At 41.8% G+C, this 22,914-nt stretch overlaps 1 protein-coding gene and 1 long non-coding RNA gene across 14 annotated transcripts in view; one reads left to right on the forward strand and one right to left on the reverse strand.

Annotated features, from left to right (window-relative positions):
* Positions 1 to 22,914, reverse strand: part of ZNF236 (zinc finger protein 236) — a 102,293-nt gene that overhangs the window by 53,151 nt on the left and 26,228 nt on the right. For 9 of the 13 annotated variants that reach the window (XM_049697653.1, XM_033406117.2, XM_049697654.1 and 6 more), the window contains 5 exons: positions 21,003 to 21,127; positions 20,528 to 20,700; positions 17,966 to 18,109; positions 15,007 to 15,210; positions 13,818 to 14,046 (listed from right to left, as the gene is read on the reverse strand). In XM_049697653.1, coding sequence (XP_049553610.1) covers positions 13,818 to 14,046; positions 15,007 to 15,210; positions 17,966 to 18,109; positions 20,528 to 20,700; positions 21,003 to 21,127 — 875 coding nt within the window. Of the gene's footprint in view, positions 1 to 13,817; positions 14,047 to 15,006; positions 15,211 to 17,965; positions 18,110 to 20,527; positions 20,701 to 21,002; positions 21,128 to 21,397; positions 22,048 to 22,139; positions 22,434 to 22,914 lie in introns of those variants that run through there. The other 4 variants (XM_033406126.2, XM_033406127.2, XM_033406125.2 and 1 more) reach the window with 4 other exon arrangements.
* Positions 10,419 to 22,914, forward strand: part of LOC125961198 (uncharacterized) — a 64,087-nt gene continuing 51,591 nt past the window's right edge. Inside the window, exon 1 of the long non-coding RNA XR_007471571.1 lies at positions 10,419 to 11,338. This is a non-coding gene — a long non-coding RNA (uncharacterized LOC125961198). The remainder of the gene's footprint in view (positions 11,339 to 22,914) is intronic.

The raw sequence follows: 22,914 nt of genomic DNA on the forward strand, positions 1-22,914 counted from the left end.
CTTCCAGGGAATTAAACTGTTTTCCATTAAGAGAATTTTGTAAAGACCAAAATAAACGGAAACCTGAAGGTGCAATGTCTGGTGAATATGGCGGATGAATCAGAACTTCCCAGCCAAGCTGTGACAGTTTTTGCCTGGTCATCAAATGAACATGCGGTCTTGTGTTATCCTGATGGAAGACTATGCGTTCTCTGTTGACTAGTCCTGGACGCTTTTCATCGAGTGCTGCTTTCAGTTGGTCTAAATGGGAGAGTACTTGTTGGAACTGTTTGGTTTTCCAGAAGGAGCTCATGATAGAGGCCTCCCTTCCAATCCCACCATATACACATCACCTTCCTTGGATGAAGACCGGCCTTTGGTGTGGTTGGTGGTGGTTCATTTCACTTGCCCCGTGATCTCTTCCGTTCCACATTATTGTACAGTATCCACTTGTCATCGCCCGTCACAGTTTATTTTAAAAACGGAAGGTTTTCTCTTCATTACGTTTAAGTAGAGAATCGCATGTGGAAATGCGGTCAAGGTTTTTTTCGCTTCACTCATGTAGAACCCAAACATCAAAGCGATGAACACAGCCAAGCTGGTGCAGATGATTTTCAGCGCCTGATCTGGATACCTGGAGTGTGTCGGCCGTCTCCCGCATGGCATAGCGTTGACTGCTCTCAATTAATGTCTCGATTTGATCACTATCAACTTCAAGTAGTCTACCCGACCACGGCGCATCGTCCAGCGAGAAATCTCCAGCACGAACCTTCACAGACCACGAACCTTCACAGACCACTTTTGACACGTTCGATCAGCCACAGCACCTTCTCCATACACTGCACACATCCTTTCTTGTGTTTCGGTTGCGTTTTTACCTTTCTTGAAATAATAAAGCGTAATATGCTGAAAATGTTGCTTTTTTTCTTCTCTTCAATATTAAAATGGCTACACAAAAATTCACCAGTTAAGTCTTTTTTTAAATGCACGCTGATAGGACAGCTGTCACATACAATCTAACAAAATTGCTTCGAATGAGTTAAAGACAACTAAGTGCTACTAGACCCATCTTACGGAAAATACCAAACAAACATTTTGGCCAACCCCATACTGTTATTCAACCTTGATCCAGGTTTGAAGCTATTCCTCTCAGAAGAAAAATCACAAGTGGAATTTATGGAAATATAATTAGTAAAATAATACCTAAATTGGCAAATTTCTAATTTGGCAGAATCAGCTTTTTAAATTTCAATTAGATGTATTCGCCAGAAATTAAACAGACACCTACAATAAGGTAAGGAATACACTTGAAATCAAAGAGATTTGGGCCCTGCTGATGAAATTCATCAGAAAATTTTCACTCTTTATTTAACTGTGTCTTTACAGACATAGTTTTATTAGGGAAAAGGAAAGCTCTTTGTTTCCTTCTCTTTGTTATCAGTCAATACAAGGAATTTTCCTTACGTGTTAGTGAATCTGTAAGGAGAGAAAATGTATTTTCCTGAATATAACACTTTTTATGGGACTAATTAACATAGAGAAAGAGGTTAGGTAAAAGAATGAAAAGTAATATTTTTCTAAAAACAAGAACAAAGAGAGGAACATACACACACCACGGCGGGTGGGGGGTAAAGAGTAGAAAACAAAGGAAATGGTTTTTAAAGTGAGAGAAAGATATTTATTTTAGGTGATACTGCTTATACTAAGGAAGTCTAAAACTTAAGATTGCTTAAAACTAATAGGTATTAGAAGAAGTGCAATAATTACCTAAAGGTCTTATCATGACAAATCAGAAAAACAACGTACAAAGAGATAAGACAGAACCATAATATCTGTCAGTTAAAATCTGGAAATCATCTCCCCAAATCAGATTTTTTTCCCAAACAAAAATGAAAATATGTCTTTAATTACATAAGATGACATAAAACTGTCACCAGGTTCTAATTATTTCTGGGAATGAACTGGAAGAGAGATACAAACTGGCAGCTGAAGCTTCAAACCTGAAGCTGTCTCCAAATCTGGCCTGTATACGTTTTGTTTGGCCCAGGCAGTGTTAGAAAAAGAAAACTGAATCCAGATTTCTGACCCTTTGACAAACTGAGTGATCTGGAAAACCAGTTCTGCATTCCCACGTGGCAATCTTTCTTGGTGCTGGGCAATAGCTTTTCTCTTCAAACACATTAATAAATTTTGAAAGAAAAAACATGCATAATCATCTTCAAGACGAAAAGGTATTTACTAAAATTCAACGTCTAGTTTTAAGTTTTAAAAAACTGCCTAAAAACAGGAGGAGGTGAATAAAACATATCAATACAACATTTGACTTGACAGGAAAATACTAAAAGCAATCCTATTAAGGTGAGGAAAGAGTCCACTATCACACTGTCATTAATTTATCATGTTTGAGAGATACCAGCCAACATGACTAGATAAGATAAAGAAATGCACAGTAATAACTATAAAGGAAAAGGTAAAATCATTGTTTACAAATTATATGATTATACACCTAAAAAACTAAAACTCAGAAAGAGGCCCACATTTTAATACGTGAAAATCAACATCCTTCATACCTACCAACAAAATCCAGAAGATTTTAAAATACTACTAAAATATGGATAAAAAAAAATCTGAGTAAATGGAAATGCATACATACCCTATTCTTTTTTCTTAAGTTATTCTTTTTATTGAATGAAAGATTCTTTAAGTTCTATAGTGCTTTACAATTTTCAAAAGTTTCACACACATGATTTCATATAATCCCCTATTAACCCTATTCTTTGGTATAAAGACAAAAATTTATAATGGCATCAATTCTCTCTGATTAAATCACTTATATACAAATACCAATAGGGATTCTTTTAGAACTAGTTTTGGAAGTTTAGCAGTCGCTTTTAAAGTACATATGAAAATATAAATATGTGAAAACAGTAAAAAATACACTTTAAAGAAAAGTGTAGTGAGAGAGGACTAGGTATCCTAGTTATAAAACACACGATAAAGCTAAAACCATTTGGTATCACAACACATGAATAAAAAGACAGATTACTGGAATAAAGTCCAGAAAAGACCCATACAGGTTTGAGAGTGTAATACATGATAAAGGCAGCATTGCTTTCCAGCAGGAAAAATGTGACTTATTCAATAAATGGTGTCTAGGCAGCTGGATGCCCATCTGGAAACAAAAAATAAAACTGAGTCAAAGATTTGGTTTAAAATATGAGAGTAAACAGATAGTAACTGGACATATCATGGTGATCATTTTGTAATGATGTATAAAAAAATGAAAGTATAAGTGTTAGATAAAAGAGGCACTTTTTCCATAATGTCAGTGTTGAATTCTAAGTATTACACGAGTCCAAAAGTCATAAAACACTGACAAATTTGGCTACATAAAAACATTTCTCCCCCTTTTGCTATATAAAAAGAAAATACCTCTCCCTTTTAACTCAAAAGCCAAACAAATTAGAAAAGAATACATGCCACAGATACAGCTCACAAAATACTACTAGGTAAAGAGAAAACGAATGCAGCAGAGCATTCAGCACTTGGAGGATCTAGATGAAGGCAAAAGGCAATTCTCCGTATTTACTGTTCCTGCAATATTTCTAGTAAGCCTGCAATTAGTTCAAAATCAGTACTTTAAAACAATCTTTACAGAATTTACCCTCTGAAAGCTCTGACACTTCCAGAAATGTACCCTACAGATATACACATATCCATGACAGCATTACTGGTACTGGCAAATACCTAAATATTATTTACCCATAAAACGGAATACTATTCAGGCATCTTGTAAAACAAGCTATCAGGTGGGAAAAAGTGAACCACAAAATAATACATGCAGTATGCCATACATCCTGCTAAAAAACAATAATATATAATAATATGCCTAAGCTTGTTTAAAAGACACACAAGACCCCAGTGACGGCAGCTGCCTGAGGGAGGGGCGCATGGAGGACCAAGATGAGCAGGCAGGGGACACCCTGCTTTCCGCTGTACCCCATCGTGTACCTTTTGAATTGTGGGGCACGAGCAAGTTTCACCTGCTTTTAAAATAACTTAAAAACGTATGTATTCATTACGCACTTGGTATGTGTCAGGCGCTATTCAGTTCTCTTCCATTTATTCTATCCCTTTTATCTACCCCTGTTACAGATGAGGAAGCTGACATTTTAAAGGTTAACTGACTTTATTAAAGCTTCATAATGGGGGGTGCTGGGAAGATGGCGGAAGAGTAAGATGCGACGATCACCTTCCTCCCCACAGATACACCAGAAATACATCTACACGTGGAGCAACTCCTACAGAACACCTACTGAATGCTGGCAGAAGACCTCAGACCTCCCAAAAGGCAAGAAACTCCCCACGTACCTGGGTAGGGCAAAAGAAAAAAAAGAAAAAACAGAGACAAAAGAATAGGGACGGCACGTGCACCAGTGGGAGGGAGCCATTTCCACACACTAGGAAGCCCCTTCGCGGGCGGAGACTGCGGGAGGCGGAGGGGGGAGTTTCAGCACCGCGGCGGAGAGCACAGCAACAGGGGTGCGGAGGGCAAAGCGGGGAGATTCCCGCACAGAGGGGAGATTCCCGCACAGAGGGTCGGTGCCGACCAGCACTTACCAGCCCGAGAGGCTTCTCTGCTCACCCGCTGGGGAGGGCGGGGCTGCGAGCGGAGGCTCGATCGGTCAGTCGGTCGGAGCGCAGGGAGAGGACTGGGGTTGGCGGCTTGAACACAGCCTGCAGGGGGTTAGTGGGAGGAGTCCGGGAAAAGTCTGGACCTGCCGAAGAGGCAAGAGACTTTTTCTTCCCTCTTTGTTTCCTGGTGCGCGAGGAGAGGGGATTAAGATCGCTGCTTAAAGGAGCTCCAGAGATGGGCGCGAGACGCAGCTAAAAGCGCGGACCCCAGAGACGGTTGGGAGACGCTAAGGCTGCTGCTGCCGCCACCAAGGGGCCTGTGTGCAAGCACACGTCACTATCCACACCCCCCTTCCGGGGAGCCTGTGCAGCCCGCCACTGCCAGGGTCCCGGGATCCAGGGACAACTCCCCTGGAAGAACGCACGGCGGGCCTCACGCTGGTGCAACGTCACACCGGCCTCTGCCGCCACAGGCCCGCCCCGCACGCCGTGCCCCGCCCTCTCCCCGGGCCTGAGTGAGCCAGAGCCCCCGAATCAGCGGCTCCTTTAACCCCGCCCTGTCTGAGCGAAGAACAGACGCCCTCCGGCGCCCTACATGCAGAGGCGGGGCCAAATCCAAAGCTGAGCCCCAGGAGCTGTGAGAACACAGAAGAGAAAGGGAAATCTCTCCCAGCAGCCTCAGGAGCAGCGGATTAAAGCTCCACAATCAACTTGATGCACCTGCGTTTGGGGAATACCTGAATAGACAACGAGTCATCCCAAACTGAGGAGGTGGACTTTGAGAGCAAGATCTATGATTTTTTTCCCTTTTCCTCTTTTTCTGAGTGTGTATGTATATGCTTCTCTGTGAGATTTTGTCTGTATAGCTTTGCTTCCACCATTTGTCCTAGGGTTCTATCCGTCCATTGTTTTTTTTATAAAAAATTTTTTCTTAATAATTAATTTTAATTTTATTAACTTTATTATACTTTTCCTTCCTTCCTTCCTTCCCTCCCTCCCTCCTTTAGACAATGAATCATCCCAAATTGAGGAGGTGGACTTTAAGAGCAAGATTTATGATTTTTTCCCCTTTACCTCTTTTCGTGAGGGTGCATGAGTATGCTTCTGTGTAAGATTTTGTCTGTATAGCTTTGCTTCCACCATTTGTCCTAATGTTCTATCCGTCCCTTTTTTCTAAATAATTATTTTTTAATTCAATAACTTTATTATACTTTATTTTACTGTATCTTCTTTCTTTCTGTCTTTTTTCCTTCCTTCCCTCCTTCCTTCATTCCTTCCTCCTTCCCTCCCTCCCTCCTTTCTTTCCTTCTTGCCTTCTTGCCTGCTTTCCTTCTATCTTTCTTTCTTTCTTCCTTCCTTCCCTTCTTCCTTCCTTCCTTCCTTCCTTCCTTCCTTTCTTTCTTTCTTCCTACTTCTACTAATTCTCTCTACTTTTTCTCCCTTTTATTCTGAGCCGTGTGGATGAAAGGCTCTTGGTGCTCCAGCCAGGAGTCAGGGCTCTGCCTCTGAGGTGGGAGAGCCAACTTCAGGACACCGGTCAACAAGAGACCTCCCAGCTCCACATAATATCAAACGGTGAAAATCTCACAGAGACCTCCATCTTAACACCAGCACCCAGCTTCACTCAACGACCAGCAAGCTACAGTGCTGGACAACCTATGCCAAACAACTAGCAAAACAGGAACACAACCCCACCCATTGGCAGAGAGGCTGCCTAAAATCATAATAAGTCCACAGACACCCAAAAACACACCACCAGACGTGGACCTGCCCACTAGAGAGACAAGATCCAGCCTCACCCACCAGAACACAGGCACTAGTCCCCTCCACCAGGAAGCCTACACAACCCACTGAACCAACCTTAGCCACTGGAGACAGACATCAAAAACAACGGGAACTACGAACCTGCAGCCTGCAAAAAGGAGACCCCAAACACAGTAAGATAAACAAAATGAGAAGACAGAAGAACACACAGCAGATGAAGGAGCAAGATAAAAACCCACCAGACCTAACAAATGAAGAGGAAATAGGCAGTCTACCTGAAAAAGAATTCAGAATAATGATAGTAAAGATGATCCAAAATCTTGGAAATAGAATGGACAAAATGCAAGAAACATTTAACAAGGACCTAGAAGAACTAAACATGAAACAAACAATGATGAACAACACAATAAATGAAATTAAAAATACTCTAGATGGGATCAATAGCAGAATAACTGAGGCAGAAGAACGGATAAGTGACCTGGAAGATAAAATAGTGGAAATAACTACTGCAGAGCAGAATAAAGAAAAAAGAATGAAAAGAACTGAGGACAGTCTCAGACATCTCTGGGACAACATTAAACACACCAACATTCGAATTATAGGGGTCCCAGAAGAAGAAGAGAAAAAGAAAGGGACTGAGAAACTATTTGAAGAGATTATAGTTGAAAACTTTCCTAATATGGGAAAGGAAATAGTTAATCAAGTCCAGGAAGCACAGAGAGTCCCATACAGGATAAATCCAAGGAGAAATACGCCAAGACACATATTAATCAAACTGTCAAAAATTAAATACAAAGAAAGCATATTAAAATCAGCAAGGGAAAAACAACAAATAACACACAAGGGAATTCCCATAAGGTTAACAGCTGATCTCTCAGCAGAAACTCTGCAAGCCAGAAGGGAGTGGCAGGACATACTGAAAGTGATGAAGGAGAAAAACCTGTAACCAAAATTACTCTACCCAGCAAGGATCTCATTCAGATTTGATGGAGAAATTAAAACCTTTACAGACAAGCAAAAGCTAAGAGAGTTCAGCACCACCAAACCAGCTTTACAACAAATGCTAAAGGACCTTCTCTAGGCAAGAAACACAAGAGAAGGAAAAGACCTATAATAATGAACCCAAAACAATTTAGAAATTGGGAATAGGAACATACTTATCGATAATTACCTTAAATATAAATGGACTAAATGCTCCCACCAAAAGACACAGATTGGCTGAATGGATACAAAAACAAGACCCATATATATGCTGTCTACAAGAGACCCACTTCAGACCTAGAGACACATACAGACTGAAAGTAAGGGGATGGAAAAAGATATTCCATGCAAATGGAAACCAAAAGAAAGCTGGAGTAGCAATTCTCATATCAGACAAAATAGACTTTAAGATAAAGACTATTAGAAGAGACAAAGAAGGACACTACATAATGATCAAGGGATCGATCCAAGAAGAAGATATAACAATTGTAAATATTTATGCACCCAACATAGGAGCACCTCAATACATAAGGCAAAAACTAACAGCCATAAAAGGGGAAATCGACAGTAACACAATCATAGCAAGGGACTTTAACACCCCACTTTCACCAATGGAGAGATCATCCAAAATGAAAATAAATAAGGAAACACAAGCTTTAAATGATACATTAAACAAGATGGACTTAATTGATATTTATAGGACACTCCATCCAAAAACAACAGATTTCTCAAGTGCTCATGGAACATTCTCCAGGATAGATCATATCTTGGGTCACAAATCAAGCCTTGGTAAATTTAAGAAAACTGAAATTGTATCAAGTATCTTTTCCGACCACAACGCCATGAGACTTGATATCAATTATAGGAAAAGATCTGTAAAAAATACAAACACATGGAGGCTAAACAATACACTACTTAATAACGAAGTGATCACTGAAGAAATCAAAGAGGAAATCAAAAAATACCTAGAAACAAAGGACAATGGAGACACAACGACCCAAAACCTATGGGATGCAGCAAAAGCAGTTCTAAGAGGGAAGTTTATAGCAATACAAGCCCACCTTAAGAAGCAGGAAACATCTCGAATAAACAACCTAACCTTGCACCTCAAGCAATTAGAGAAAGAAGAACAAAAAAACCCCAAAGTTAGCAGAAGGAAAGAAATCACAAAAATCAGATCAGAAATAAATGAAAAAGAAATGAAGGAAACAATAGCAAAGATCAATAAAACTAAAAGCTGGTTCTTTGAGAAGATAAACAAAATAGATAAACCATTAGCCAGACTCATCAAGAAAAAAAGGGAGAAGACTCAAATCAACAGAATTAGAAATGAAAAAGGAGAAGTAACAACTGACACTGCAGAAATAAAAAAGATCATGAGAGATTACTACAAGCAACTCTATGCCAATAAAATGGACAGTCTGGAAGAAATGGACAAATTCTTAGAAATGCACAACCTGCCAAGACTGAATCAGGAAGAAATAGAAAATATGAACAGACCAATCACAAGCACTGAAATTGAAACTGTGATTAAAAATCTTCCAACAAACAAAAGCCCAGGACCAGATGGCTTCGCAGGCGAATTCTATCAAACATTTAGAGAAGAGCTAACACACATCCTTCTCAAACTCTTCCAAAATATAGCAGAGGGAGGAACACTCCCAAATTCCTTCTACGAGGCCACCATCACCTTGATACCAAAACCAGACAAGGATGTCACAAAGAAAGAAAACTACAGGCCAATATCACTGATGAACACAGATGCAAAAATCCTCAACAAAATACTAGCAAACAGAATCCAACAGCACATTAAAAGGACCATACACCATGATCAAGTGGGGTTTATTCCAGGAATGCAAGGATTCTTCAATATATGCAAATCTATCAATGTGATAAACCATATTAACAAACTGAAGGAGAAAAACCATATGATCATCTCAATAGATGCAGAGAAAGCTTTCGACAAAATTCAACACCCATTTATGATAAAAACCCTGCAGAAAGTAGGCACAGAGGGAACTTTCCTCAACATAATAAAGGCCATATATGACAAGCCCACAGCCAACATTATCCTCAATGGTGAAAAACTGAAAGCATTTCCACTAAGATCAGGAACAAGACAAGGTTGCCCACTCTCACCACTCTTATTCAACATAGTTTTGGAAGTTTTAGCCACAGCAATCAGAGAAGAAAAGGAAATAAAAGGAATCCAAATCGGAAAAGAAGAAGTAAAGCTGTCACTGTTTGCAGATGACATGATACTATAAATAGAGAATCCTAAAGATGCTACCAGAAAACTACTAGAGCTAATCAATGGATCTGGTAAAGTAGCAGGATACAAAATTAATGCACAGAAATCTCTGGCATTCCTATATACTAATGATGAAAAATCTGAAAGAGAAATCAAGAAAACACTCCCATTTACCATTGCAACAAAAAAGAATAAAATACCTAGGAATAAACCTACGTAAGGAGACAAAAGACCTGTATGCAGAAAATTATAAGACACTGATGTAAGAAATTAAAGATGATACAAATAGATGGAGAGATATACCATGTTCTTGGATTGGAAGAATCAACATTGTGAAAATGACTCTACTACCCAAAGCAATCTATAGATTCAATGCAATCCCTATCAAACTACCACTGGCATTTTTCACAGAACTAGAACAAAAAATTTCACAATTTGTATGGAAACACAAAAGACCCCGAGTAGCCAAAGCAATCTTGAGAACGAAAAACGGGGCTGGAGGAAATCAGGCTCCCTGACTTCAGACTATACTACAAAGCTACAGTTATCAAGACGGTATGGTACTGGCACAAAAACAGAAAGATAGATCAATGGAACAGGATAGAAAGCCCAGAGATAAACCCACGCACATATGGTCACCTTATCTTTGACAAAGGAGGCAGAAATGTACAGTGGAGAAAGGACAGCCTCTTCAATAAGTGGTGCTGGGAAAACTGGACAGGTACATGTAAAAGTATGAGATTAGATCACTCCCTAACACCATACACAAAAATAAGCTCAAAATGGATTAAAGACCAAAATATAAGGCCAGAAACTATCAAACTCTTAGAGGAAAACATAGGCAGAACACTCTGACATAAATCACAGCAAGATCCTTTTTGACCCACCTCCTAGAGAAATGGAAATAAAAACAAAAATAAACAAACGGGACCTAATGAAACTTCAAAGCTTTTGCACAGCAAAGGAAACCATAAACAAGATCAAAAGACAACCCTCAGAATGGGAGAAAATATTTGCAAATGAAGCAACTGACAAAGGATTAATTTCCAAAATTTACAAGCAGCTCATGCAGCTCAATATCAAAAAAAAACAAACAACCCAATCCAAAAATGGGCAGAAGACCTAAACAGACATTTCTCCAAAGAAGATATACAGACTGCCAACAAACACATGAATGGGCAGAAGACCTAAACAGACATTTCTCCAAAGAAGATATACAGCCTGCCAACAAACACATGAAAGAATGCTCAACATCATTAATCATTAGAGAAATGCAAATCAAAACTACAATGAGATATCATCTCACACCAGTCAGAATGGCCATCATCAAAAAAGTCTAGAAACAATAAATGCTGGAGAGGGTGTGGAGAAAAGGGAACACTTCTGCACTGCTGGTGGGAATGTGAATTGGTTCAGCCACTATGGAGAACAGTATGAAGGTTCCTTAAAAAACTACAAATAGAACTACCATATGACCCAGCAATCCCACTACTGGGCATATACCCTGAGAAAACCGAAATTCAAAAAGAGTCATGTACCAAAATGTTCAATGCAGCTCTATCTACAATAGCCTGGAGATGGAAACAACCTAAGTGTCCATCATCAGATGAATGGATAAAGAAGATGTGGCACATATATACAATGGAATATTACTCAGCCATAAAAAGAAACGAAATTGAGATATTTGTAATGAGGTGGGTAGACCTAGAGTCTGTCATACAGAGTGAAGTAAGTCAGAAAGAGAAAGACAAGTACCGTATGCTAACACATATATATGGAATTTAAGAAAAAAAAAATGTCATGAAGAACCTAGGGGTAAGACAGGAATAAAGACACAGACCTACTGGAGAATGGACTTGAGGATATGGGGAGGGGGAAGGGTGAGCTGTGACAGGGCGAGAGAGAGGCATGGACATATATACACTAACAAACGTAAGGTAGATAGCCAGTGGGAAGCAGCCGCATGGCACAGGGAGATCAGCTCGGTGCTTTGTGACCGCCTAGAGGAGTGGGATAGGAAGGGTGGGAGGGAGGGAGACGCAAGAGGGAAGAGATATGGGAACATATGTATATGTATAACTGATTCACTTTGTTATAAAGCAGAAACGAACACACCATTGTAAAGCAATTATACCCCAATAAAGATGTTAAAAAAAAAGATTAAAAAAAAGCTTCATAATGATTTATACACCACAAGGTTTATGATAAATATAAAAGCATTTGTTCAACGTTTAACCGATACACAAAATACCTCTTAAAATAACAAAGCAAATTCTACTAAAAATATTCCCTCTCACAAAACTGAATAAATCAAATAGTGACAGCTATAGATGGCAGAGTACAATTGGAAATGTAATTAAGGCTAATTTTAAGCTGTTAAGAAAGTGTTACAACTTACGAGACAATAATAGTTTGCTCAGGGTCTTCTTAGGGTATCAGATGGTGTCAACTACTCCTGAAGAGGTATTTTCAGAAACAGTCATTACATTAAACGTATACTGGTCCCTATAAAGTTTTAATCAAGAGGAATATCTTTATATAGAAACATGTCCCCATGATAGTTTTCTCATCACAATATCAGAGAGATGGTTAAAACAAAAAAAGCTGGCTCCAACCTGTAGTAAGGATCACATTTAATCTAAAATTTACTAGAACTACATAAGCTTGCTAAGTGCTCTAAGTACTTCATTTATCCAAGTATCTCAAAAATTAATCTGCATAATCTTTACACTCGATGAACACAACACTCCACATTAAAACAATGTGCAATAAGGTTAACTGCAGTTCCATTTTGAAATCTCCACCTAATAATGCTCAGTGCAAAAGAGAAAGCTGTTTCTAACAACTAAAGATATGGGACAGCCCAGGATGAAGCCTCCCTTCCTCGTTACTTTCAGGAAGCCAGGTCTGGCCTTTCACTTGAAGACGTGTATGTTGCCTGCAGCCACATCAGAGCATGTTCATAGGCTCAGCATGACGACTAGCAGTTAACTCGTACAAAACGTTTCGCAAGACCTATGGGTTTCCATCAGTTTATCAGGGGCACATAGAGGAGACGTTCAAGAACGCACAGCTAAACGTGTAACCTACAAGGCTATCATAGAGCTATTATTAAAAATATGTGGCAATGGCCCTTTATTTCCTTCTTGCCTCTCTAGATCCCAGGAAAACACAGACAATAAACTGCTTAGATTCCATCATCCTATTTTTCACTTGGGGAGACGGGGCCAGACCCAAAGAAAAAGGAGAGTAGGGCCACAATGTTTTGTGGGTTGAGAAACGAGGATCTCACAATCGCACGTTAACAATGAGAAAATACATTCTCTGAAGTGTTAACAGAGATGACAGGGTTACTCCATGCTCTCCAGAAAGAAAGCACTTGCCCCCAAGACACCTGGGAGGGGCAGAGTAGTTATATTCACTGAGAAAATGTTCTCAAAGGAACGCTTTTCCCAAAAGGCAGTAATCTATTTTCTTCAAGAAAGATGCATTAATGCGTGCTCCCATGCAATAAGCCATACTGAGCACCGTGGGGTGTTCGGAAACGAAGGGAATGTGTTCTAGCTGTCCACAAGTGACGTGAGGGGTCGCGGGGGTCCTAAACATTCTAGTCTGCAGGACTGAGAGGGGGAGACCTGTGCTCCTACGACGAGGCACCATGATCTGGCCTCAAATGACCACCCGAGTCTGCACAGAGAACAGGAGAGGAGGGGGAGGAAGAAGACATTCATGATGCAGAAAAGCCTGGGGAAACCCACGTCATTCCGAAGACGTGAGAACGTTGAGAACAGCAGGAATCCAAGTTTACCATAACAGAAGCTTGCAACCAGGTGACCCGGGAGGGAAGACAGAAATGCACGCTGGGGCAGGCTGCAGAGGGCTTGTGGGCCGAGAAACGGAGCAGGTGCCGGAGCAGGTGCGGCAGGAAAGGGCCGGCGGCACTGGGGGACAAAGGGGCAGAGACTGGCGGGAAGGGCTGGAGGGAAGGAGGGGCCTGACAGCAGCGGCGGGACAAGTCAGGAGGGGCCCTAATCACAGGGACCTCGGTAAGTTTAACGAAGTTTACGATAAACAAATGCTATTAGGTAGACGCTATCAGAGACTTCAACAAACATACCACCTTCAGAAGGAAAAAGGAGGGCGTGTTTCTTAAAAACCAGCAATAGGCCACCCAAAGTGTCTAAACCTTAAAGCATACTACAATTACCAGGTAGAAACGGAGATTTCTTCTTTATAATCTTTTTTTCTTTTTTATCCAACTTCTCTGGGCTCTCCTGTTCTTCTTCCCGCTCTGCGGCCGTAGGGTCAGCTGGCTCCCTTGAAACGCTGGGAGCGTCTGGAGTCTGGCCCTGAGCGGCCGCGGCCTTGGCGTGGCTGGGGTCGCTGGGATGCGCTGCAACTGGAATTGAAGACAGCCCACTGTTTTCTAAGGCTTGCTGAGACAGAACAGAACTAGGAGGTTAGGAGGCACGATGCCCACACCTGCCCGCCAAAGTCAATTACAAAGACGCGACCAAGCTTGACCTACGGAACTCTGACTCCACCCCACTGGGCGTTAAGAGCTACATCGCCAAGCAGTCATCTCTGAGCGAAACGCCCAGCCCTTGGAGGCCGAAACATCCCTCCTGATATCTGACATCTCATCTCCACCCAAAGTCTGGTGTGGCAAGCATTTACAGTTCTAAATTCAAGGGCACTGAAATTAATTCACTTGCCTTTTAGAAATTTTCTCTCAGACAACCCTAGCTGTCTGTAACACATTTAGGAATCCCTGGTTGGAACTACAGCGGGGTCACCCTCACGACATCAGCCGTCATGACAACCTGAGATTCTTCACACCCCGGCCAACTTGTCACCACAGAGGTAGAGGGGAGAGGTTAGTGCTCACGTCAGTAAGTAAACAGAGGGACAGGAGAGAGAAGGCTGTCTCTGCTTGGGAATGAAGGCGGTGACTATGGAGCTGGGCGGGGAGGAAGACTCAGAAGAGCCCTCTGCCCTCCGCACGCTCCAGCGCCACAGGAGCAGGGACGCTCACACTGTCAAGACAGGCAGTGCTATCTCCAAGGAGCGCAGTGGGAAAGGAGGAAATATTCCTTACCCTCTGTCAACAAGGGTAGATACAAGGAAGTTCTGAAACGCCTATACTTTTCAAGAAAATTCACTTACAGAGAAAAAATTATAGTTTTAAACTTTGTATTTATCGAGTGGTAAATCATTTCAAATACTGCACTGTCCATAAGTACTCAAACAAGCATATTTTGTTTCAATACAGTTTTTCAATGACGACACATTTTGCATGAAGACCCCTTTCCTTTGACAAGACCTGTATATTGCGTTGTCAGTGCTGACGCCCAGCCCCTGACAAACACAGACAGGAGCAGGCAAGTGTGGCTCACCTGTAGGATGTCCTGGCTGACCCCCACCGTGATGCTCAGCTGCTGGCCGGCCTGAGGCGGCTGGCTGCACCCCGCAGGCCCCGGCTCCGACAGCTCCAGCAGCTGCTGGATGACATCGGCCACCGCCTGGGAACTCTGCTGACTCGGAGCAGACGTGACCTGGGCTTCCGCCTGCTGAAGAGGTAAGGTCTGAAACAGCGTGGCCTGAAACACAGCAACATTTCGTTAAAAATATAAACAATTACATTAATTTGTACACCAATTTTTTTTAAAAAGGAAATAAACAGGCATATCTCCCTTATGAGCATTAAAATCCCAAAATTAGTATCCCAAACATGAATTTTTTTTTAACATCTTTTTTGGAGTATAATTGCTTTACAATGGTGTGTTAGTTTCTGCTTTATAACAAAGTGAGTCAGCTATACCTATCCAAACGTAAATTTTAAATAAAATGCCTCACTGATTTTTAAGTTAGACACAAAATTGGCCCTTAAAAAAATATATTCAATGAATTTTTTCTACTACAATTCAAGTCTTGTAAGCGGCGGTAGAGACTATTGCTTCAAGATGGGGGTGAAGCACACAAGCCTCATCTCCCTCTTAGTCCGTTAAAATGAAGGAGTAAAAGAGTTACAAAATATAGAAAATAAGCAAGAGATCACTGTGGTTTAAAATTTTTCTTTTAATTCTCAAAAAATAGGGGCATTGGAGGAATAAATGCTCTGTAAAGCTACAGCCAAGAACTTGTGAAGAGAGAGCTGATCTGATTCCTCAGAAACCCAGGAATGTGAAACGCATACACAGAAGACAGTAGGGGCAGAGAACTACCCTGCGCGATGCTGTAATGGTGGATAACAGGGCATTATACACTGGCCCGAACCGACGGAACGTGCTCCACCGAGAGTGAACCTTAACATAAACTGTGGACTTTAGTTAATAGTAATACACTAGTGCTCATCCATCAGCTGTAACAAATGCACCTCACCAATGCAAGGGGTAATAACGGGGGTAATAACTTATGTGGGTTGCTGGAGAGGAGTCTACAGGAGCTTTCTGTACTTTCCGCTCACTTTTACTATTAACCTAAAACTGCTCCAAAAAATAAAGTCTATTAATTAAAATACTTATCACTGACAATGAATCCCGTCTTCCTCCATAGAAAAGATGGCAATTAGGCACTTACCTTCAGGCAAAAAAATGGGGGATTGCCTCTAAAAGAGATAAAAATGAAAAAACTATTTGGGGAGAGCTAGGGCACCTTTTGTGGCCCTTAGTTCCCTAGATTAAACAAAAAATCGTTTACATTCTGCCACCAGGGACCCCAATTTTAAGAGCTGGTTCCCTGGCCAATTATAAGTAACCCTGGAGTTCAACCAGCTCTGTTCACACATAAAAAGTTCAGAGGCAGGTTTCCTGATGCTCCCCTTCTTAAATGCAGGCAACCAAGAACTATAAGACATCTGAAAGAAGAAGGAGTGGGGAGATGCACAAGAGAGACAATTCAATGACTAGAAGAGAACTTTTAAGAGAAAATGCTGATTAGATTTCAAAGGAAAGTACATCAAACCAGAAAAGAGTATCTTCAAAAAGAAACAATCAGATCACAAGGAAAGATCTCAGAAATTAAAAACCTTACTAGCTTAAAAAAAAATTCAAGGAAAGAATTATAAGATAAAGTTGAAAAAAACCCTCCAAAGTAAAGCACAAAGGTCAAGATTTAGAAAATGGGAGAGGCAAAATGAGACAGTGTTCAGGGGGCTGGACACTGACCCCTAGACAGTCCTGAGAAACAGTACGTATAACCTGACACAGAGCGCTCTTACACACGCAGATGAGGGTAAAAGGTGGCGTGGATCACAGGTTTCCAAACCCCTATACTACATTTTCTGTTTTTTACTGAAACTATAAATTTTAAAAATGATTTGTATTATCATTCCAGGTAATTCACTACATCTACATATTTGATTCGCATACTGCCAAAGGAAATGAATATTTGCTTGATTTATACATTGAAAATTTTATTTAAAAAATACTCAGTCCAAAATAGAATTTAAGACATAATTATTAGACTCTAATTATTCTCCAGTTTTAGAACTTCTTTACAACATCCTCCCTGATCAAGAGTAAGTTGAGGAATCATCCTAAGCTGCAAATATTGTGAGAAAAGAAAAGAAAAAGTAAACACTACATGTGAACCTCATGCTTGGGAACTAAATACAAACTAGGCCTATTTTCTAGTTTGGGAGGAGGCAGCTGCTGACTGAACACAGACTATCGGCTGACGGCACTCATGAGCTACTTCAACACTCCCGAGACCTGTACGTCCAAAGTCTCTGCTGTTGGTTAGGACACCAAACTCTATGCTTAGATGCTGCCATTTATGATCAATTGGGAGGGTAGTAGAAGTAGCAGATCGAGGCTGAGCTATGAAAGCCTACAAAAAAGGAGTAAAAGGGGGTGTGTTTGGGGGTCATACAATTTCAAATACATGTACTGAAAAATACAACTGAGTTTCCCAGAAGTCCAAGGTCTCAGGAAAAAGTATCACTGTCACAGTAGACCTGGAGAAATATTACTTTAAAGAGAGACGTGATTCTTAAAGTATAACATAAGGATAAAGAATATTCAATAATAATCATCAATAACACTGACCATAGGAATTACAATTTCATAAATTAATGATTACATGATTACATTTTGTCTTATTTCTAACCGGTTCAGATGACAGTCCATAAATCAGAATCACGTTAATATTATTCTAAAGTTTTTAAAAATTTGATTTCCTTTCACTCATTAAACAAACAAATAAAAGTAGCACCGTACTTCCATACAGGAAACTTCCATAGCATCTTTACGGTGCTAAATACTATTCTAAATAATATTCAATTTTCAAGGTCATAATTAAGATGACAGATTTTGGTAAAAGAACACCTGCTATCAACCAGCTTACTAAGCTTACCGTTAAAACGTGAGCAGTCTCTGCAGCACTTGTTGAATTCTGTGGCCCACCCATATGCATCTTGCTGATATGAGTGTTCAGGCTACCTAAACTTTTAAATACACAACTACATTCTGTACAATTATAGGTAGGGCCGTTCTTGACCTTAAAAAAGAAAAAAGAAGTTTTTACAATTGTTAGATTAAAATATTTAAATTATGGCAAATCACAATTTATCATTCAATTAAAATGACAGAAATAATCTAACCCTTTATCATACCTTTTCTTATAAGTTAGGTAGGTCTAGAATCAATGACCCAACTCTTTAATCAATATTGCCAGTATGAGATTAATTGAAATTTCAGTCTTTTCTATAAATCAGAACTGGTTAAGTGAAAAATCATAGTTTTCAGTTATTGTGCTCTAGTAAAAAAATGTCTGACATGTTCTCAACTTCTTAAATGGTTAAGCACAGTGTGCAATAATGAAGGCCAGACAGTTAGATATAATTTTACTCTGAGCCTTGAACATACAAGTCAGGATGGATGGCCACGCAATGTATACATTTTCCATCACCAAGTCCAATTGTCCACGGCGGTGACTGCATTTTTTGGTTTTTTTTTTAACAGTGACTACTTTTTAACACTACGACAGAGCCAAGAGTGGACTACAAGGCAATATCAGGGACAGGGCCACCCAGGCACAGAGGAAGCACCTACAGTATCCTCTCTGCACTACTCAACAAGCCCAGCCGGCTCTGAACTTGGCTAAGACCTCCACTCCACCTAGCACCTTGCTAAGAATGAACTTTACGGCTTTAGACTCATCACAGGATTAGATAATGTTACAAGCAATCTTTAGAGGTTGCTCCCGTCCCACCGCAGGTCCCAGGGTGTCCCCAGGCTGGGGGAAGGCGAGTCCCCGGCCTTCCCTGAAAGGGTTTCCTAAAGCCGGGAGCACCAACGAGGACGCCTGGGACTGTTCTCAGGGGCCATTTTCCAGGTGCTGTGCATTTAAACACACTGTTATTCCTCAGCAACCTTTACACAGAGGGAGCTCCACGAGAGTCACTTACACAGCCCACATTTGTTCTTCTCAGATCGGAAGGTAACCTCACGAATACGTACATGCTCTTCCTAGTGTCTCTGGGTCTTAGATAATAAAACTTAGTCTTTAAAAGCAACTTCACTGCATATGAAATTCTCAGTCTCTTTACAAACTATATGAAGTATGTAGGGTTTTCTTCATTTTAGTGTTACTTAAGGATTTACTCCAAGGAAAAAATTAAAAGATATACATATGCTTTTAGGAATGTGATGCTTTTCATCCTCCAAAGTATTGTAGTTATATAAAATAAATGATCCATGATAAAAGTATTTGTGTTGCTTAAATATTTCTTCATAATCTACAGTTAGACTAAATAAGACACCAAATCATGACAATTAACAAGAGCAAAGGTGGGGACTTCCCTGGTGGTCCAGTGGCTAAGAATCCGCCTTCCAATGCACGGGACACGGGTTCGATCCCTGGTCATGGAACTAAGATCCCACATGCCGCATGGCTACTGAGCCCGCATGCCGCACCTAGAGAGAGGCCCACAGGCCACCGGAGAGAAGCCTGCGTGCCACAGCCGAGAGCCCGGTGCAGCCGAAAATGAATAAATATTTAAAAGATAATAATAAGAGCAAAGCTGAACCAACTTAAGAGAAATACTTCCAGAGTTTGCAAATCAGTATTACCTGGAGACAACAAAAAAATTAGGAACATCAGTTTGGCTGAAATAGTTAGCTAACATGCAGTGTGGAGGGAAATACACCGACCAGGGCTCTGTTTGATAGAAAATGTGAATGGGCCCATATGCAAGGTCAGCAATACTAGCACCAGAAAAATACTTTCTCCTCAATTTCATTTGTCTCTCAATTTCTTACACTTGGAAGTGTCTGTTTCAGGTTCACTAAAGGGATGACATAGGTTAACATTCAGATTGACGGACCATAACTAAGAATGGTATTATGATTATTTCCAAACATTTATTCATCAAAGGTATAATACTGTTGGTGAAAAGACAAAAAATAGTATTTTATATTTCTCCCATGTATAATAGGCCAGAAAGGTTCAAATGTGTGTATATATATGTGTGTCTGCGTATATGTGTATGTATGTGTGTATATCTGTGTGTGTATATGTGTGTATGTCTTGTGTGTGTGTATATGTGTGTGTCTGCATGTATGTGTGTATGTCTGTGTGTGTTATTGTGGCCTCTCCCATTGTGGAGCACAGGATCCGGACACGCAGGCCCAGCGGCCGTGGCTCACAGGCCCAGCTGCTCCACGGCATGTGGGATCTTCCCGGACCGGGGCACGAACCCGTGTCCCCTGCATCGGCAAGCAGACTCTCAACCACTGCGCCACCAGGGAAGCCCACATACATGTATTTTTTTAAACAGGGTCTGCTCTGCACAAATTCTTCGTCTACATTTAAAATGGAGAATTTCTCAGGTTCACTCTTAACTCAAGAGCCATCCGTGCAGCCTGTGACGTACTGCACACCTGTGAGGACCACACCCCCAAGTGTGACGCTTACCTCTGAGTGAACTCTCTGCACGTGTGACTGGAGATTCCCTTTCTGAGAAAAAGCGGCAGGACAAAAGGCACAGGCGTGGGGTTTTTCACCTGTATGCTTAATCATGTGAGTTTGCAGCGCCCCCTTCTGGTTAAAAGCTTTTCCACATTCGCTACATTTAAATGGTCTTTCACCTAGAGAGGGAGAAAAATGATCAAAACATCATTCCATACTGTGCCAGCATCTGATGGATTAAAAGAAAATACTTAAGTTACCCACACTCAAGACCCCGAACCTACCCCTCCAGGCAGAACGTTCCCCTGTGGCCGCAGACTCACACGTCTCACTACCTACTCAAAATCTCACAAGTAACACCAAGGTTATCAGCAAACTATGGAAAAGGCAAGATTAAATTTCAGGTCTAGCTGGCTCTAAAGCACCTTTTCTTCCCTTAAGGTCGCACGGGAAATCACCCAAAAGTCAATGTATCTCGTACCTGTGTGTATCCTAATATGCCGAGTTAACTGACTTGGCTTTTGGAACGTCTTTCCACAGTGTGGGCATGAATACGTGAATCCACTCCTGTCAATGTTCCGATTATAAGACCTTGTACTTGACACCCTAGTATAAGTAGAGGGAAAATACTCAGTAAGTCGAATCCCTTGTGCCACCACTTCTAAATCAAAATCCTATGGGAAAGGTTAGGCCGACTGGCCATCAGAATGTGCTTTAATGAGAAATCAATCACATAGAAGTGTGTAGGACACACACACACATCCATGTATTAGTTTTGTGTATCAATATCATAAAACTCATTTTTTTGGTTGGGGAGGAGGAGAGTCGGAATGTCTCTTCTAGATAAAGCTTTCCCTGTGATGATCAAACACAGACCTGTGCAGGTGTGGTTTCTACGTCGACACGAGTGTGTGCTGCCTGCTCCAGGCTCCTCCTAGATGCTGATGATCTCCAACAACTCGGACTCCTCCTCTGTGCAGCAGCCCTGGGCACCTAACTCTCTAGCTGACACCCCTTGCAGGCTCCTGGGCGCCTCAAACCTAGTCAGTCCCAAATGAAGCCCTGTTAATTCTCAGCCTGCTCCTTTCCACAACAGGAGACGGCAGCTCCCAGCTGTGAAGTTTAAACCTTAGAAGTTACACTGGATTCTTCCTTCTCCCTCACCCCTGACTTCAAGTCCATCTCCAGAAGCTGCTGGTCTCACCCCAAAACACCTCCAAAGAAGCTCCCGTCTCTCCACCCTGCAGCCACCAGCGTGGCCTGAGAGCAGCACCGCCATTCTGTGGCCCCGATCCATGGGTCTCCCTGCTTCAACCTCACCCACACAGCAGCCAGGCTGCGGCCTGAAGGCTGGGCAGCCAGATCCGTGGGCCAAACCTTCCCAGGTTTTCCCGCGGCCCTTGGGGTAACACCTGCGTTCCCGGATGGGCTCAGCGCCCTCCAGCTCCGAGACCCGGCCGCCTCGCACTCAGCCCCGTGAGCTCCACTCCACCCCGCAGCCGGCTCCCATCACACCGGCCTCCCCCTGCGGCTCAGACTGTGGCAACTGCCCCCCTCCCCACCCACCAGGCCCAGAATGCCCCCCAGACCTGCAGGGCCGTCTCCCCCTGCTCCTCACCTGGGTCCCACTTCAAACGGCCATCCTAAGAAAGGCCTACATCCGACAGGTGCCTCAGCAACTGCCCATCCCTGGAGCGTCACCCCAGGTGAATCCAATCCTACTTCCTTCTCAACACGCCCACTGCCTGAAGCCTGCGCCGGCTAATCCGATTGCTTGGCCGCTGTCTGTCTCCCCTGCTAAACGGCAGCTCCGCGACAGGGAGGCAGCTTGCCCGGCCCCTGGAAGGCCCAGGGGCCGGCGCGCTCTAGTGCGCGGTGACCACGTACGCACCTTCAGTTGCCTCTCCAAGACCTTCGGGGACAATCAAAAGAGCCTGTGCTAGAACGTCATCACAATAAAAATCTAGTGTGATAGGACACATGCGTTACATTTGGGGAGTTTAAAAATCGCCGAAATAACAAAGCATCAGGTGGGAACCACATTAGTCAACAACCAGCAATATGAAGGGAGTGGGAAAGACAGGAGAACTTTGATCATATGGAGATGTTCAGTCCACGCTTCCAAAACACAATGCCAAAGAGAATACATAAATACTACAAAACACTCAGGCACTTTACAAACTTTATTAACTGGTGTGGGACCTTTTGCTGTGGTGGTGCTTGTTATTAAACAGTACAGATAGCTCCTAGATACTGGAGCTTGGAAGGGTGGCAAGTTAAACTGATGATACTGTCATTAAAAAGTTAATCAATACGGGCTTTTATAGTTTGTTGTAGAGATCAGCTCAACGAGTGTGACCACTGATCACCACCATTGGCTAACTTAGCACAAA

This window comes from Orcinus orca, chromosome 15 (assembly GCF_937001465.1).
Source record: "Orcinus orca chromosome 15, mOrcOrc1.1, whole genome shotgun sequence".
NCBI lineage: Eukaryota > Metazoa > Chordata > Mammalia > Artiodactyla > Delphinidae > Orcinus > Orcinus orca.